This window comes from Metopolophium dirhodum, chromosome 5 (assembly GCF_019925205.1).
Source record: "Metopolophium dirhodum isolate CAU chromosome 5, ASM1992520v1, whole genome shotgun sequence".
In the NCBI taxonomy this organism is placed as follows: domain Eukaryota; kingdom Metazoa; phylum Arthropoda; class Insecta; order Hemiptera; family Aphididae; genus Metopolophium; species Metopolophium dirhodum.
Window position 1 is genome coordinate 31,310,632 of NC_083564.1, and position 18,375 is coordinate 31,329,006.

General features: G+C 34.6%; 1 protein-coding gene across 2 annotated transcripts in view; it reads left to right on the forward strand.

Moving 5' to 3' along the window:
• The window catches only part of LOC132945516 (homeobox protein MOX-2-like), a 106,464-nt gene that overhangs the window by 18,567 nt on the left and 69,522 nt on the right, over positions 1-18,375 (forward strand). Inside the window, exon 2 of one of the 2 annotated variants that reach the window (XM_061015291.1) lies at positions 8,192-8,739. In XM_061015291.1, the coding sequence (XP_060871274.1) occupies positions 8,192-8,739 (548 nt within the window). The remainder of the gene's footprint in view (positions 1-8,191; positions 8,740-18,375) is intronic. The other variant, XM_061015292.1, reaches the window with a different exon arrangement.

Here is an 18,375-nt window from a genome sequence, read left to right on the forward strand (position 1 = left end):
TCTCGAATAGAATAATAATATACAATATCATCGTAGTACGATTTATATAAACACCATCGTACGATTTATATAAACGCGAGCGCGTACTATGTCCCCGACGCGTCCGAACGCTGCCAAACGAGCGCGGACGGACGGACGGACGGCGATGGAGCGGGAACCGGCCGGCCGGGCGATACACTCCGCAGAGAGATAATTTTTACGGCGGAAAAGATAATATTATTATTACAAGCGGACGAAATCGTTTTACTATAATTATAAGCGAATGGTAAAATCACATCACGCGCGTGCGGCGGCGGTGGTGGCGGTCGTGTATTACAGCAGCGCAGTCCTTTGCCAACGAATCGTTTCGTACGCGCGGACGCGCCTTGTCGTGTACGATTCGTCGTGCCAAGAAATGTAAAATGTAAAAAGAATAAAATATATTATACTAATTTTTCGCTCGCGGACCCATCATCGTAATAATATTAATATAATACACGCGAGTGACTCGAGCGACGATCCTCGTGTGCGAAATACTTTCGCCTCGTCATCGCCGCGATTGTCGTCGAGTGCAAGTCATACCATAGGTGTGTACACGCTGTACATACCATATCATTATTATAAATAGGAAAACCGGAATTTTTTGCCGAAACAGCCATGTGAGAAAAAAAAATGTCCATACGCTTCGCTGTTTCGATTGTTTTTCAAAATCCTTTCTTTGTACAACCATCTTTATTGTATAGACAGACAGACATACAGCAGCTATATAGAAATCATAGATTCGTGTCAATTGTTTAAAATATTTTATAATATTATAGTTTCAATCGATTAGTTATATGATATTCGTACAGGTACTAATATAGCTGATTTTTTAAAAATATTTATAAAAAACCGACGTGGGATACTTATCCCCCCCACATCATCCATATTCATCAAAATCTAAACAAAATAATTGTATTTTATAAGTTTTTTTTTTTTTTTTTAATGTAGAAACCATATTTTGTTACCAATGATTATCATTTATCATAATTCATAATTCACGACCACGTTTAAAGATCGTTTGCCCATCGAATCTAGAAAAGTGTCTACCGAAATGAATCTCCATTATCAGTATTAAACAGCTGGAAACTTACGCTCTAGCGCTTATTTGTTGTAGTAACTATAAATGCAATTACCTTTCAAATGTAAATTGTAGTTCCGTGATAGCCTCTATGACATATAAGCGCTAGTGCTCAAGTCTCCAGCTGTTTAATTTAACTTCAATACTGATTATAGAGATTCTTTTCGGTAGACATTTTTCAAGTATGGGAATCATGGGTCGATGGGCAACCATACTATCTATAGCCGTGTTCACGACTGATAGTTTTACATACTCTAAGTTCTATAATATATAATATTTACAACTTTTTACCACTTATTATGAAAATCATTATATTATTTTCTTAGTCACATGTTGCAACTTGCGGACAAACATTTTACAATAAAGCACCTACTTGATGAAGACTTGATTTGGAGGGGACTTGACCAGAGCCCCCTCCAATGTATTCAATGATAATACAATCGATTTAATATAGCTCATGTCATACATTATTGTGTAGTATATGCATTTGATATGTTTGTACTAACATAATTATTTTATTATGATAATATTTCAACCGGAAACATAGCCTCGACTATTCCTACAACTATATAGCTCTCTTCGTGCAATTATATATTTTTATCAATCGATTATGATATCATAATCTTGTATTCACGCGCTAGTGTTGTAGATAGTATACAATTTCCTTCTTTTTTTTTTAAATAACGAACGAATAATAATAATACTATGTAATAAATACGTAGCGTATACCTATTATTATTTCGTGACGTTATTTGTATAATATATATGATATCGTTTCAATAATGAAATCGAGTACAATAATATTATATTGTATAATACCTATACAATAGTATTATAATATAATAGGTATCTAACATTATTACGAATTCGCTTTTCGTTAGCGCCGCTTATATGATATTATTATACGTAAATGCCAAATGGAGAGATGTTCGTTCACTGCAGCTCTCGTACAATAAATTTTGTTTATTATTCACTCAACGTTTTTGCGTCTGATGTTAACCGAAATTTGGCCACAGAAATGAATACCAAGTGATGGTGTAAATAATAATGTGTACGAGTGAAAAGCCGCACACATAAAATATAATAACGGAAAATAAAAATCATAGATACCCTGCTGCATAATATCATTATTATATGCTTAACGATAATAAAAAGCCGAGTGTTATTTTAACTGCGACCTCCTCTTCGTTTCATTATACTCGACCGCTCATATTATTATATATACCATACACTATTATACTATTATTATTATATACGATTCGTGTGTGTGATTATTCAATGAATGAGCACAAACATGAACGGTTTGGCGATCGCCACTATCGAATAGCACCCGAAAACATTGTTGTAGTTAACGATGCCAAACATTTGCTTTCGGCCGGCATATGGGTTGTGTATAATAGGGGTTTTAGGTTTTTTTTCCTCACGTGCGTGTGCGTGTGTGAACACACATATTGAACGTGAAAAAGGACTTGGCCCGATGCCATGGGACATAATTATTAATTAAACGCCACTTGACCGAAAAACACGTTTTCACGGCGAGTGATAAACTAATATATATATTTTGCGTTTCGTATATTAATATAACTGCACTGCAACTCGCGAGAAAAACCGTTTACGCGCCGCTTAAAAGTTATATGCGCATGTCCGTACGAGACAATGATACATAATATTATAATAATAGTGCTTCTATAACGATAGTATTTCGTAAGCAACAGACTTCGGCCGAAAGTTTATTTTTGTATTTTTATTATATGTAACGGGCGCGTTAAGTATGTATACGAATAAAATTGTGAGCGCCGGCCGCTTGTTATAATATATTATTATTATATTGTATTAATAGGTACTATAGAGGCTACATAGAATTGTATTCGAGCGCATTAACATCGCGTTTATTGCATTTTTAACCACCTAACAATGGGCGTTTATACAGAGGCGTGCTCAGGAATTTTCATTTGGTTTTTTTTTTTTTTTTTGGGAGAGGGATAGCCGTTTTTTTAAAGATCCGTAAGAAGACTGCAGAGAAAGGTAGGCGGAGGGCTTGATAATGAAAATTAAAATAACCATGTATATATGTAAATTACACAACATGTAGCTACTTATTAAATAGGTAAGTAGTTTAATAGTTTAAATATATTTTTTGTGTTTATACTCATTCAGAACTTTATTGCGCACGCAGGATTTTAGTTCGATTAGGGTTTTACCCGAGTAAATAATTTACATTTTTTTTTCCAAATAGTTTATATAATTGGTTCTAACAATTTAAAACACTCGCGGGTGTTTAACCTGGACACCTGGTCATCTATAGAGCCTCTTCGTGTGGTAATAATCGGTGGATGATGATTTACCATACGACGATTATGGTAGACGTGTAAACGTTTAGCAATGTTCTAAATCAGCCATAAAAACTGAAACTATGATTATTGACGCCTTTGTCATATTTATAACAATTTATTTTATGTCTATTAAAAATTACCAACAATTAATCGACTCTGTGTATTATGAAATGGTGGTAAATAAGATTTTTTTATAAAAGGAAGAAATTTCAGGAGGGTCAGAACCCTAACCCTGCATCGCCACTGTATACAAGTAAAAAAGATTTGCATCTAATTTATGGGCTTCAGTCTCGTTAGTAATTAAATAAAAAATAGTTGATAATTATGTCTTGGCGTGTAAATTGATTATAATTTATAACCTACTTAGTATTTATTTTTTTACATCGGAGAATTTGTAAGCAGCTGTATAGTAAAAGTGTAAAACTATGCTATATGACGTGTCATAATAATATAATAAATGTTGCTTGGTTAAATCAAAGTTGCATACATTTAATGGACCCGATTAAACACTAATGGACCGATTCCTGGTCACTAATTGATGTCTAAAAGGGTCTGTTAAATATTTAAGGATCCGTGTTGAAGTCTATGTAACGGAAGTCTGCGGAACCCAGTAAAACATAAGTGTTTTTGTCGTATATTATATAATTTATATATTATAATGAGCCTCGTCAGAACAGCGTCACACGCACAGCCGTTCGTTTGCAGACGATTATTATTATATTATTCTATTATACGAACATTTTACATCGATGTATATATTTTTTACCACTCGTGTGTCGGTGACCAAGAATGTCTGACTTTATCTGAAACAAGCATATAATACGGCGTTGATGTTTCTTTGATTTAAGCCCTCCGCGCCATGTATAACTTTGTCACAAGCCCAAAACTAATAAAATGTATTCGCTCAAATATATATATACATATGTAGGCATATATATTTAAAAGCCAGTCCGACACAGACAAACCGTTCATATATATATACAAGTTGAATAGCTTAACCACAAATAGAAATCTAAAATTTTTAAAGAAAAACATTTTTCTTTTTTAATTTACTATGTTGTAACATATACTTTCGAAGTAATAATAACAGTTTAAAAAAATACGTCTCGTTGTGCACAAAAATAATATTACGAAACGCTATACTTGCCATTTATTTCTAAATAAGCGTTTTAAAAGCAATATAGGAATATAATACTAACAAACATTTGAAAATCATAATATTATGTAGGTATAATGGTATTATGGTATTATGAAATTATGTAAAGACCTTTGATATATAACATGTATTACTATTTTCAATAGTCAATAGCCCAAATAAATATACCCTGCATTGCTAAAACTACCGTAGGTGCTTGCCGTTAGGGGTGCAACATACCCCAATTAGGACCCATTATCTGAAGTAGGTAAATTAAATTTTAAATTGAGTGGTATATTATTATGATTTAATCTATTGGCATAATATTATTGTACCTATGGTCCAACTATGTTTAAGTGTATTATTGATAACACCCACCAATCTCATTGTTAAAAATAATATTCTAAATGGGCCACATAAAATATGCTTCCACTTGGACTTCCGCGGTCGATAAATACCTATAATTAACCGCGGTTATGTGTGTACTTTTTACTATATAAAAGTAATTAACTTTAAAGTACGAAAAGGAAAATAATGTTGAAGTTGGCGCACTACTTATTAGTTTTTTTCGTTTAAAGGAATGTAATAGTAACTATTAATTGTACTCTTTTGTTTCGGTATAGTATAGCGTTTAGCAAGAGCGACAAAACAGTTTAAAAATAGCTATCTCTTACAAACCTTTATATACTTTCCAACTAATAAAATATCCAAGTATCCTAAGTTAAAATAAATAAGATTCGTTCTAAATTTAAAAATGTTTACACATCGTGCTATAATATATATAACAAAATACCATATAGACATTTAAATTATATTATTTTAGTAATAATAGGTATGTGATAATAATAATACCCGTGCCATGTGCAGTGATTTAAAAAGAACGTTTCTGTGACTTGTGGACACTAGAAAATTAAACTGTTTTGCTTGAAATTATTTCATTGCTAACCAGCGCTTATAAATACATTATTTTTTAATTAAAAAAGTAATATAAATTATACAAAAAACTGCAACAATGTAGCGAACTTTTTTTCTATCATTATTTGTAGTGGGTATATTACGCGATAAAAGCGTTTATTCCGACAACTAAACCATAATAATTGTAAAAAGTATTGAATAATATTAAATAAAGACCCACCGTACTTCCTCAACAGACGCCAAGAAGTTGCCATCACAAGATGCAGAATCGGACATTCCTTCACAACCCACGCTTTTCTCATCAACAAAAACCCACCTCCCACCTGCGACGAATGCCATGCCGACCTCTCAATACAACATATCATCCAGGATTGCTCAAAGTACAGGGACGCAAGAAACAATCTAGCTATACCACCGAATATGGATGAAGCACTAAACGAAAATAATATTTTTAAAATTATCTCTTTTCTTACTCAAATCCACCTAATAAACAAACTTTAACAATGTAAAAACCCTTTCCGTAGTCATTAAGCTATACAATTTTTTTTTTTTGTCTTGTACTCTTAATTCAAGCTAGGCTAATGACCTGTGATGTCGAAGCCTTATTTTCCTAATAAAAAAAAAAAAAAAAAAAAAATTAAATAAAGACGATAACAACTATATACCTCTCCTTTAGAAATAAAAAGCTTCAACTTGCTTTCGACCAAAAATTAAAGTTAGCAATCTCATCATCGGGTCTTAATTTCACTCCGAATATGCGCTGTACTTCATGAAAATAACATAAGATCTCAGACATCATTTCAGCAATGCATACCCACAGATTGACCCCCTTGGATACCATTCGCCATTATAAATATACTGAGTTTACCTCGTTAAAAAAAAATCAACGAATCCCTCATGATGTGTTCAAAATGTCCGACAGATAATTTAAGAAAAAATAATGAAAATACCTACATTACACAACCAATAAGTGGTAGGCGCAGCCGCGGTATTATAGAAAACATTGAGCGTATAAACTCCATAACTATATAAGTGCACCATTTATACTGCGAAATCGGTCGCGTGACACTATAAGAGCTATCCATCTAATTCAAAAACTACTTCTTCCAAATACTATGTCATATTCTCTGCAGACCGTTAGCGCTATAATTAAATAAACACGACAAATTGACATCCCAATAATACAACATAATAATAATATGCGTGTTCTTGAGATACAGTAAAACCTACTTATAACTGAATCGCTCGGTACCAACAGAACTCCGCCGAAAAGGAATTTCCGTTATAAGTAGACTAAAATATACGGGATATGGGTTATATACAGGACTGTTACTGTTTTCCATTGTGAGGAGATTTCCGTCTAGCCGACCCCTAGTTATAGGGAAGTTTACTGTATTAATATTATACAAGTACAAAATCGGATACACAGCATAATATGTATATAAATAAAGCGTTTCAAATAAATCTATACTGCAGAGTATACCATCGAGGGAAATGAAAAAAAAAGACCTAGCAGCAAAAAGTGCTATATAGCGTTACCTTTAACATCACAAAGTTCAATACTATCCAAAATCAGCATAATATATACTCCATAATAAGATCAAAATGCAACTCTCAAATCCAAGTGGCAAGTTAATTGGAATACTCCCCGCACAAAACAACTAAATTAAATAAAACAAGACGCAACACAATGGACATATCCCCAAGAGATTCCAAGGAAACTCGAAGTAGTACTTAATAATGACGTTACGTATCGGCCATACCCATCTCACACACGACCCACTGCAGTTTCCTTATTGATAAATGATAACAATAAGAACATACAATGTGTCTTTCATGCGAAGTTCACCTTAAAGTAAAACATGTTATAACTGAATACCGCACGTTCTTAAAAATAAAATATAACCTTCCGGACTAAATATCTTCAGCTTTCAACTCTCGCGCGTTCGATCGAAACAACAATCAATTTCATCATCACCTCAAAACTCTTAAGTAATCAAAATATGATACCAACTCGTAGGTGTCAATGTATCATACAATATGTCATTTTTATATAAAGTGTATATTATATCAGTAACTCCTTAAAACCGCGCAATAGCCATGACGCCGCGGGTCACAATAATAATAATAATAAAACAAATTGTCAATAGTCTTATAATGCGACCTTATGTGATGGGCGGTTTTTCCTGGATAATGTAAAAAACTCAATGATTAACTAAGATTTACATCTATCATTCAAAATTTATGACTTTCAATAATTATAAATCCATACTTACTACTCTTATACTCATCCAATTTGTAAATACTAGGATTAAGAAGATGTGTGTTACATCGATTTTCAAGTAGATACAATTTGAGTATGAAAAACTAGTTTGTGAAATGTATCATACTCCATCATAATTAATTTGTTTTGCTTTATTTTTGTTAATTATAATATAAAGTAAATAATAAAGTTGATTATATTACGTCGACCCATGAATAATAGATGCACTCAAAAATTAAACGAGTGGTATTTATAATAATATATCGAAATGTATGAATTTTAAATTAAATCTACGTTAATCACACCGAGTGAAGGCAGTTTGTTTGTACTTTGTATGCCTTTAGATGTACAATATAATTTATGTATTTAAATCACTAAATGTCTAAAATTTTTTTCCGTTTATAAAATATAAAAACGAGTACCTATATCGTATGTTATGATTGCAGCAGACGTAATACCCACAACTGCAGTGTTGCTGAACAACAATAACAACCATAACATCAACAACAACGGCAGTCATCTCCTACAACAGCATCACCATCAACAGCACCTTAATCATTATCACCATCAGCAGCAGCAGCACCAGCCGCAACATCATCACCTTCAGTCATTGCCGACTACCACGCACAATAATGTCATGACGGCCGCGGCGACCGTGGCTACGGCAACGACAACAGCGGCGGCCACGGCCACGGTCACGGCGACGGTCGCTCCGCCACCGGTGCGGAAGAAGTCGCGGAAGGATGTGCCGCCGTCGTCGTCGCCTGGTCTGCTGGTGAGCTCTTCTTCCGGTTCGCCGGCCGGTCAGCAGGCCGGGGAGAGTGACGGCGGACACTCGTCCGACGGTTGCGGCGACCGGAAGCGGAAGAAGGCTCGGACCACGTTCACCGGCCGGCAGATATTCGAGCTGGAGAGGCAGTTCGAGCTGAAAAAGTACCTCTCGTCGTCCGAGCGATCCGAAATGGCGAAAATGTTGGGCGTCACCGAGACACAGGTAAACAACAACAAAAAATAATTATCATCGCAATAATCGTTAATATTATAATTGCAATTATTACTATCACGAGGAGAGCGGTTGGTAATGGTCGGCGGCCGTAAAATAACTTCCATTTAATAGTGGCGCGGTTGCGGGTCACGACACTTGTCCATAAATCTTCATTACCGCCGACGCCGCCGCCGCCGCTCTCGTTATTATTGTTATTATACTCTTATTATCGTCGTCCCCGTTCTGTCTTATATTATATCGGCAACGACGGTCGTGTGTTGTTTGTTTGCTGTATAGTAGACTTAATCGAAAATCGTTTTGTTTTCAAATAATGATAAACGATAAATAAATAACGCAATAAACGCGCCGTGGTGAACTGCTGCTGTAATAATACAATTTATATTATGATTATTGTTAGTGTATTGTTTGTTGTACTGCAGATGAGGTGGCGCTAGTCGTAATTCGGTAGCCGCGCACGACATACCGACCGACCGATGAACTATCTATAATATTATACACGTTCATAAAACAATAATTTTTTTTACACGATTTCGATTTCTCAATCGGTCCTTATTATAATTATCGGCGACGTTTTATTGTAAGTCATAATATAATATGCGATGTTGGCATAATATTATTAAATACGTCTTATCACTTAATCGTATCGTAAAATATTATCGTCATTCTTTTTGTGTGCACAGCGGTATTGTATATTATACCTATATAAGTAGATCAAACTATATATAGTCAAAACCGTTTGAAATAAATTGAACGTTAAAAAATGACTAATTGCTTGGCTCTGCGCCAATAACATTTCTTCATCGCGTTATTATTATTATTATGTAATAGCACGCACGAGGTTTTTGATTGAGCGCAAACGGTTTGTTATAACTTAAACATTATATTATGAGCATGTTGAATGGAAATGGAAATGGTGGGAGGGTGTGTGCATGTGTTTCGCGTCGTTTCGTCACCGCCAAGATTATAATTTTAAGATGCGTTTTTATCCGAAAAAGCAGCGTCGTTGCTGGGAAAAGTGCAAAAAATTGTTTAATTGAATTCCGATAGCCACAGCGATACAATAATAATATTATATTTACTAACAATCACGTTGTTTGGGCATTCATTCATAGCCTCACGGGCAAATGTTATACTTTATCGTCGTAGGGCTTCGATAATCGATATTATTGTCTTCAAGAAATATAAGACGTACCTATATTATGTAATAGTGGTTTACATATAAAATTATTATTAAAATATTTATGTATAAAATATTAGGATGATGCTGTTGTTCTTTGTAAAATTTGAGAACGCACCGGTCGGTATTGATCTCTGCCGTGTTGTGCCTATAAATAAACGCGTCTTATACGACGTATATATTATGTTAAAATACAACTTTTCAAAACGTCGCATCGGTTTTTCTCTGGTAATGAATTTTCCTAGTGTGGACTCATTCATATTATTATGAATTGTGACTATTATAGCTAGATCTGACTATCTGAGGTGGATTTACTACAGGCGTCGGGTGACGACGTATTATAAGTATTAAAAGTATCGAATTCATCATCGACGCACGTATAATATACTTAGGTATCAAAACAGATCATATGATTTCAAAGATATTTTTTAGTACCTACTTACCGATTAGGTAAGACAAGATAATGCGCGCATAAACTTTACACAATTGAAGAGAGAACTAAAATAAAACCCATACCATTTTAGGACGTTATTGACTTAAATACAATATTTTCGAATAAATTCTCACGACAACGTCGATTGTTGTTTATACAGCGTATATAATAATAACGAAATCAACAAATATATACGCCTGAATAGTTCTGGGAACAGTGTTTTTCGCGTTCTCTTCCAGACGAATTTCCTGCAGAGACAAATAAAAATATCATCATATCGCCGAGGACATTTTCGCAGGGTTTCCCGAAAAAAATTAATAAATTAACGATCGGACTCGACGGTCCGGATGCGCACGGTTTGCTCGGGTTGCTATCGCATTTTATATAGTATTGGCAGTATCACTATAATATTAAACAATTCATCAATAAATTCTTATATTTTAATAATTATTATATTACTATTATCACACACGTCGCCAGCAAACCGTTTAATAATATGACACTCGAATCACGTATCGTATTTTTAACGCGCGTTTTCCCCCTCTGTTTCGACGGGGAAACGGTATTTAACGTTCTCGTCCGCTGCTGTTTGAGTGACTATAATAATTAAAAATATTATTATATTATTCAATATTTCTATTCTATTTTTAGTCGACGCGGCCGTGTGCGTGTCACGAGATCCCGCGGAGTTGAGTCTAATAAATAAATAAATCGGTTTCGGATGTCACGCGTGTAGGTATAGCTGGTTGGTATATTGCGCGATTATTTTTTTTATTATAATTGATAATATAAACACATTATTATACTGAATAATATTATAGCTGGTTCCTATATTGTACGTCGAACGTTTATTTTGTGCGCCACACCTTTTAGTTGTTGTCTTCTCGTCCTGTAAAAAAATCACCAGCCTATGCGTATAATTCCGGCCGTAACGCGTTTGGGTTTATTGACCTAATATACAAAACATATGCATTGATTAAAATGTAATAATATGTTCGATTTGGCCGTTGTCAATACCACAATAATATGCGTTTCGGATATATAGTAGTATAGTACACTGTACACTAGATTGACTGCATACGACATACCTAGGTATATTATAAATGTGTATGAATTGGAATAACTGTCGTTAAAAATATTATACCTGCGCAGTTGATATTTGTCTACGTTATCTTTAGTATAATTTCTGAAAATGAAGTATATAGGTACTTCCGCATGGTACCTACGCTTATAATATATTAATAAATTTAAAAAATATATAATCATTAACATACCAAGAAAATTCCGACTTATAGGCCTTGTCCCAAGCGATATTACGGCTATTATTTACTTGTTGTTCGAAATATTATAATTTTGGTGCTCACAAGTATAGGTTTTGGAATAAATGGTTCCCCAAAATGAAATCAATTGTATATTTTTATTTAACTGATCCAAACATTCCAAACGGGTACTCCCAGTAGTTTCCTGCACATATACGACGTTTGGGTTTGGTCCTATTATAATATATTCTTTGGAAAATAACAGTAAAGCACGTTTGGGTATTACATCATAGAACATATTTCATGCACCTATACCTATACAATATTTGATACGAGACAGCTTATTAGCTTTAGAACCCTGCACGAGACATCACGTAAAGAGTTTGGCATTTTATTTTCTAGCAAAAATATTTTTGCGATGTATACCTAATATTTCCTTGTCAACGTTATAAAAGTTGTAACTTTTATATGCGATTACTACTGATATTTATATTTTTATTTTTATTTATGAATACAAATTCTTGTACAGCTATGCAATTTTTTAGGGCGCATAAAAAACCTGTAAATAATGCGTCCGATCAATATTACAGCCCAAAAATTGTTAATCGGACTTCTATATTAGCAGAACCATACTTTAGCCAACAATATTTTAGCCGACAAACATTTCAGCTGACTGTATTTTAGCCGATAGTGTTTTAGCAAACAATTTGTATTTCAGCCCCTCCAATTTTTTTTACCAGTCCTAGATCAATCCGGACCGTGCAGAACCGAACTCAGATAAATATTTCGTCAGATAATCATGCACGGTGGGGCTTTACATTGCTCAAAATGTATCGTTTTCAAAAGTACATAACTATAATAATATAATAATATAATCTGTGTATGAAATATGATCAAAAAAATTTTGTTATACATATACCTACAGGCGTAGCTTTTATAATATATAATTGTGCGTGTTTCCGTTTCTCCGTCTGTCTGTCTGTCTGTCTGTCTGTCCGTCCGTCCCTCTCTTTCGCGGTGCCCATAAATAATAACATAATACGATATTATGAGCGCGTATTATATACGGGTGCACCGGGGTACAAGCTAGGTCGATTGCTGTTCGGGCCAAAGCAAACACGACGGATTTATCTTTAGACAGCCGTCGAACAGCTTCTGCAGCGGCTATAGCATAATATATCTATATATGCACACGTACATAATATTATACGTGTTGTTATTGTAACATTAGATACCGAGACGGTGGTTTTATTCGTCCGATGCTGCGGGGGTGATCGCGTTGACGGATTTCTTAAACGCGGCGATTACGTCGGTTAAAATTAAATAAGCGAAAAGCGCCAGCAGTATACCGCAGGCGTATGTGCGCACATCTCACAGGCCTCAACGACCGCATCGGTTTTTGCTCACTCGCGTATCCGTATTTTCTATTCGTGGTATGTGCAGTGCAAGTTCAAATTTTGATTATTGGAAATGTGCTCTTTTAGCTGCGTATATACTACAGACAAGAGGAAAAGTCCTGACTGACTGTGATCACAGCAAACACTATATGATGTCGCCGTATAGACTTGGAATTGCAGTCATGGCACCGTGTAAGGCCAGATGGGTGAGCTAGAAGAACGGATTTTGCGAAATTTTGATTTTAAGGCGCAAAAATAAAGCGGAACACAAAGTGTTTTACTTTTGATTAAAAATTTAAAAAATAGTATTATTGGTTCAATTATAATACATTTTGAGATATGATACAGAGGAGCAGAAATTACCGAACCGTTGTTTCACTTGAGATTTTGAGGGAATGTACTTATTAGTTATTATTATGTAGATATATTATGCGCACTAAGAAAGGATTTTCTTAAATTCTCATCCTAAAGAGGTGATCACATGTATGAGGTGTCTGTAGTGGAGTGAATTAAAAACATATAGCGTCTTCCCAGTTTTACCCTTATTTATTAGTTATTATAATTGATCTGTATACAGATATAGGTACTATAGTATATGCATTTCTGTCAAAAAATAAATTCAAATAAATAGTTAACTATAATGTGGGGCGTGGTGACTGCAGGGGGGTGCTTTCAGTATAATCTACTATACAAACAGTATACACTTGTTGATATAACTTTAACTCCCCCCCCCTTGGTACTTTAGATACGTTACGATGTGTTTAACCGTTTCAATGGGTTATCAATCCGTGGAAAACGCTAACACAAGATAGACTATCCTGTAATATACACGAACGTGACGTGCTGGGTATATTAGTAAATTATATATTTTAAAGGCTGCACTTTAGTGAATTTTTTCTGTGTGTGTGTGCGCGCACGCGCGCGCGGTTTTCGATGTCTATATACTACCTACTTATATATCATTATTCGTATGGTATGCATCTATATTTGTGACAGCTAATATTGTATTCATCGGACGTCTAGACTGCAACAGAGATTTTTGTCTGGGATCGACTCGTGTCAGGGTGACCCAAATAATAATAATAATATGCGCAGTAAGTGTATTATATTATTATATGCGACTAAAAGTTAAATTTGAATTTGTATAATAAACTATTCGAGAAACTGTGTTGTTGAGCACTCCGCTTGGTTTGACACAATTAAACGATGTGTTTAATGGGTATATATTATTATGAGCGAGCGAGCAGACACGCGAAAATAATTATTATGACATTACGCATGTGAATTTTTATACATCACATAATAATGATATACGAGTTATTTCGCTCCGACGAATTTTTTACACTTTGTATCTTATTATTATATAATAATATGTCAATGAAAATTTTTTTTTACAAAACCATGAAATTAACTACGTATAGTTGCGTATTATTTATATACTTGTTTACGTTTTACTTTTTTAATACGTTTATTTTTCGACGTTTAAATTCGAGTTTTGTGGAGCTTCAGGCTAACTAGTTAATTTCAATATACTTATTAGTTATTGCGCAATGAGAACCTTATTATATTGCCCTCTGGCCAAAATCTTTTGAAAAGACGTTGTATACTATAATAATACAAAGTGTAAAAAAGTTTTTCTCTCTTTCTCGAAAAAAAAAGGTTCAAATGCTGATTGGAATGTTTTACAATCGTCCGGGGAAAAAGTTTGGAGCAAAACTCTATACAGTGTTCGAATCGAACGCATCCTAAATAACCCATAAAGCCATATAAAACAAATAATAATAACGGGCAACGAACGAAAACAGCTTCACAGAACGAGTCGTATATACCACAACACCAGTATAACTATATCTTCTCGTTTCCGTGATTTATGGCCACCGAATTAAAAAAAAATAAATAAATACCACACGTACATTTGCAAACATGTGCAGGCTAATTAGTCATTGTGCTATATTATTATTTAGTGTCGTCACTGCTGCTGCTGCTGCTGCTACAGCGTGTGGCACATACAAATTTATATTTTAAGACGTTAATTTCACACTAATTTACCGCCAGTTTTTATTTTTTGTTAATTACTCAAAAAAGTTTGTTGGAATTATAATAATATGATATTACGCTGCAGCGGTCTTTGATCGAGTTCCACTTGTTGAATGCGTGCGTGACACTAAATGAATAAAATGTATTTCAAAACTGATTCCGCGTAATTACGCATCGAGCACATAAAATAACACAATATTATTATATTATACGCCGCTTGAACCGCGCGACATTTAAAAATGTTCGGTAATAATTAATAATTTTTCTTTCGCCGCTCGATTTACAAACGACTCGTCGCAATTAAGAACACGTCAAATCGTATATACTACGATATTGTTTTAATAATGTCTCTCGTCACGCCGCGAAAACTCCATTACGATTTTTCGCCAATTCGTCGTCGTGCGGTATACTAATAATAATAATAATAATAATATATAGTATACAGCAAATAACGACTAATTATACACTCGACCGTGAGTAAATTTTAATCTTCAACACCGCGACGCGTTAACGATTTTTTAACTGCTCGTCGTCGCTTTCAATTAGCGCTCTGCAGTACAATAATGACGGCAGGCGTTTCGGTGCAGCAGCCTATCGCTTTGTGTATTTTTTATATTTTAACCGACAACTACATCAACAAACTATAATATTTTATTAATAATGCACCAAGACACTATAACACATAGCTGATAACGTCAAACAAGATTAATACGATTAAATTATTATACAATTTTAAACCTCGGACGTATGCGGCGATATTTAAGATGTTCATTCATGTTCTACAGCACCGTGTATATAATATTATGAATTATCAATCGGTGCCCGGACGATTTGTCCTTAAAATCGTGTATCCATCATCGTGTAATGGGTTCAATTTTTTTGATGTCCTCCGACAGTTGTAAGACGTCCTCTAATAAAAACTTCCCACTATTTTATGTCTACTCGTGAAATCAACCGGGAACTAATAAACCAGGGGTTACCAAATGGCGGGCCCCCGCTTGGAAGAAATTTATCCGGCCCGCCAGACAAGCGAAATGTATTGTTTTAGTTATTTGTTTGATGGTAAATTGAAGTTTTCATATTATGATTTTGCATTTACTTTCTTTGGATAAAACATTCGATTTTGATGACCTCCGACAAGTTCCTGAATTTCTAAAGAGGCGCTTCGAAAGTACTACGGTGAAAATAAAATCGGTGATTTCTGCAATTATCGACCGGTCGTCGTCAACTGGACCAGGTTACAACGCGTATAATAATATCGTGTGTGTGGAAACACTAGAAACCATGATGAAGTGTCGCTCTTTTGGTACCTAGGTACCATTTCTTTTATATTATATTATTTATTATATGTTTTTTCAAGTCTGATCTCGTACGCCGAATACCTCAACTGTATATAATATATTTATGCGCGTAATTAGATTCAACGCGTGTACGCGTGTGTAATATCATATTATGATAATATATACGTATCTACTTATTATTATCCTGTTCGTTTGTATTACACTGTCGTCTGCCTTTTGCTCATTCGATAACACACTCACACACACGAACGGTAGGTAATGTAATAATAATAATAATAATAATAATAATAATAATAATAATAATAATAGTAATAATGTTATACTGGCTGCACACACATCAAGACGGACGTTTTCCGAAACATGTGTTCTTTATTTATTTATTTATTTAATTTTCGTTATTTCGTCGACGTAATCAACTTCTGTCTCTCGGGCGATTACAATTTATTGTTATTTTTGGCACGTTTACCGCGCGCGCGAAACGACGAGTAAACAATTTTCGAGTTCATAAACACCGCCACCGCCGTCACACTGCACACTCGCAACGCTTATATTAAATTATTATGTACCTGTTGCCAAACGTTTCTGTCCGTCGTCGTCCTACACTCGTCCGTGTGCACCTTGTGCGCATAATAATAATAATAATAATAATAATAATAATGATTATACTTAGATTATAGAGCCACATGCTAAGGATGGCGGCGTGGACTGGGGAAGGATCGAAAGTGTCCACTCGTGTTCTTATAGAGGTTTCAAATTTAATCACTCACAACATTTTCTTTTACAGATATCATGTATATTGGACGAGATTTATTTGATATACGGTGCCACACGGTGGACAATATATATAATTTACCCAACCTCCTACTTCCGTATAGGTCATTGCGACGTGATTGTTAACGTTTGCCGTGTTCGCACACACAATTTCCTATATTTTCGATGGTTAAAACATTGTTATTTTAACGCACTGCTACTCGATTGATACATATATTATATAACAGCAAACAGAATGAGCGTATTTCTCCATCCACGTCTGTCAAACGAAAATAATATAACAAATATAAACTAAACTGCAGACGCTCGACTTCTCGGACTGCCCTACAGAAATTATCCTTCAAAATAAATGTATTTTCACCTATAATACCTACATCTACACCTACACAAAATATTGCAGTGTAGAACGGCGCGGGGGTGTGCCAACCACGATTTTCTGTTGTTTTTCACACAATTATTGGCCGCGACGGCGACTTAAATCGAGACCGAAATGGCGAGATATGCCAACAGAAAAATCCGACAAATCGAAAAAACTAAACTGTGACGTTTCGTTATTTATATTATTATACTTTTAAAATGACGTGTTTTTAACGAGCGCCGCAGCGCAGTCGTTCGTGTCAGCAGCCGACGACGACGGCCGTCGTCCCCTTTAAATTAAAAATAACGCCGCGTGCCCGCTGTACCGCGTTTTTTTCTTCTCGCGTTCAGCAATTATACTTTTATACTGTACGTCTATACACATTATTATAATCTAAGTGTACATTATATTATAATAGTCGGCCGCCGGAAGACGGATCGCTGCAGTTTTCACTGTCGGAAAAGCTTTTATAACGGGTCGACGTTTTTATAATAGCGTCGATCGTACACTCGAACTGTGTAGAGTCGAAAAAAATAACGGAAAAACACTTTCCAAAAGATTTTACCGAAATAAAAAGCCGATGGCTGGTGTCACAAAACATTCCAAACGATATTATTATAAATTATAATTATATAATTTTATAAAATATTATAATATGATTTATAGTGATATAATAAGATACCTCCTAATGTATTTTAATATATTTTGTTGTGAAGTATTCCTTATCGATACGTATGGAATTTTTCTTCTTGTAAATCTTGATCATCCCATCATACGAGTTATAACAAAACATATGACTACTCTATGTTAGGGAGATTTTACATTAAACCTGAACCTAGTATAATATGTAATCGCCGGCCCAGTTTACATTAATCGCCCAATTATATTATT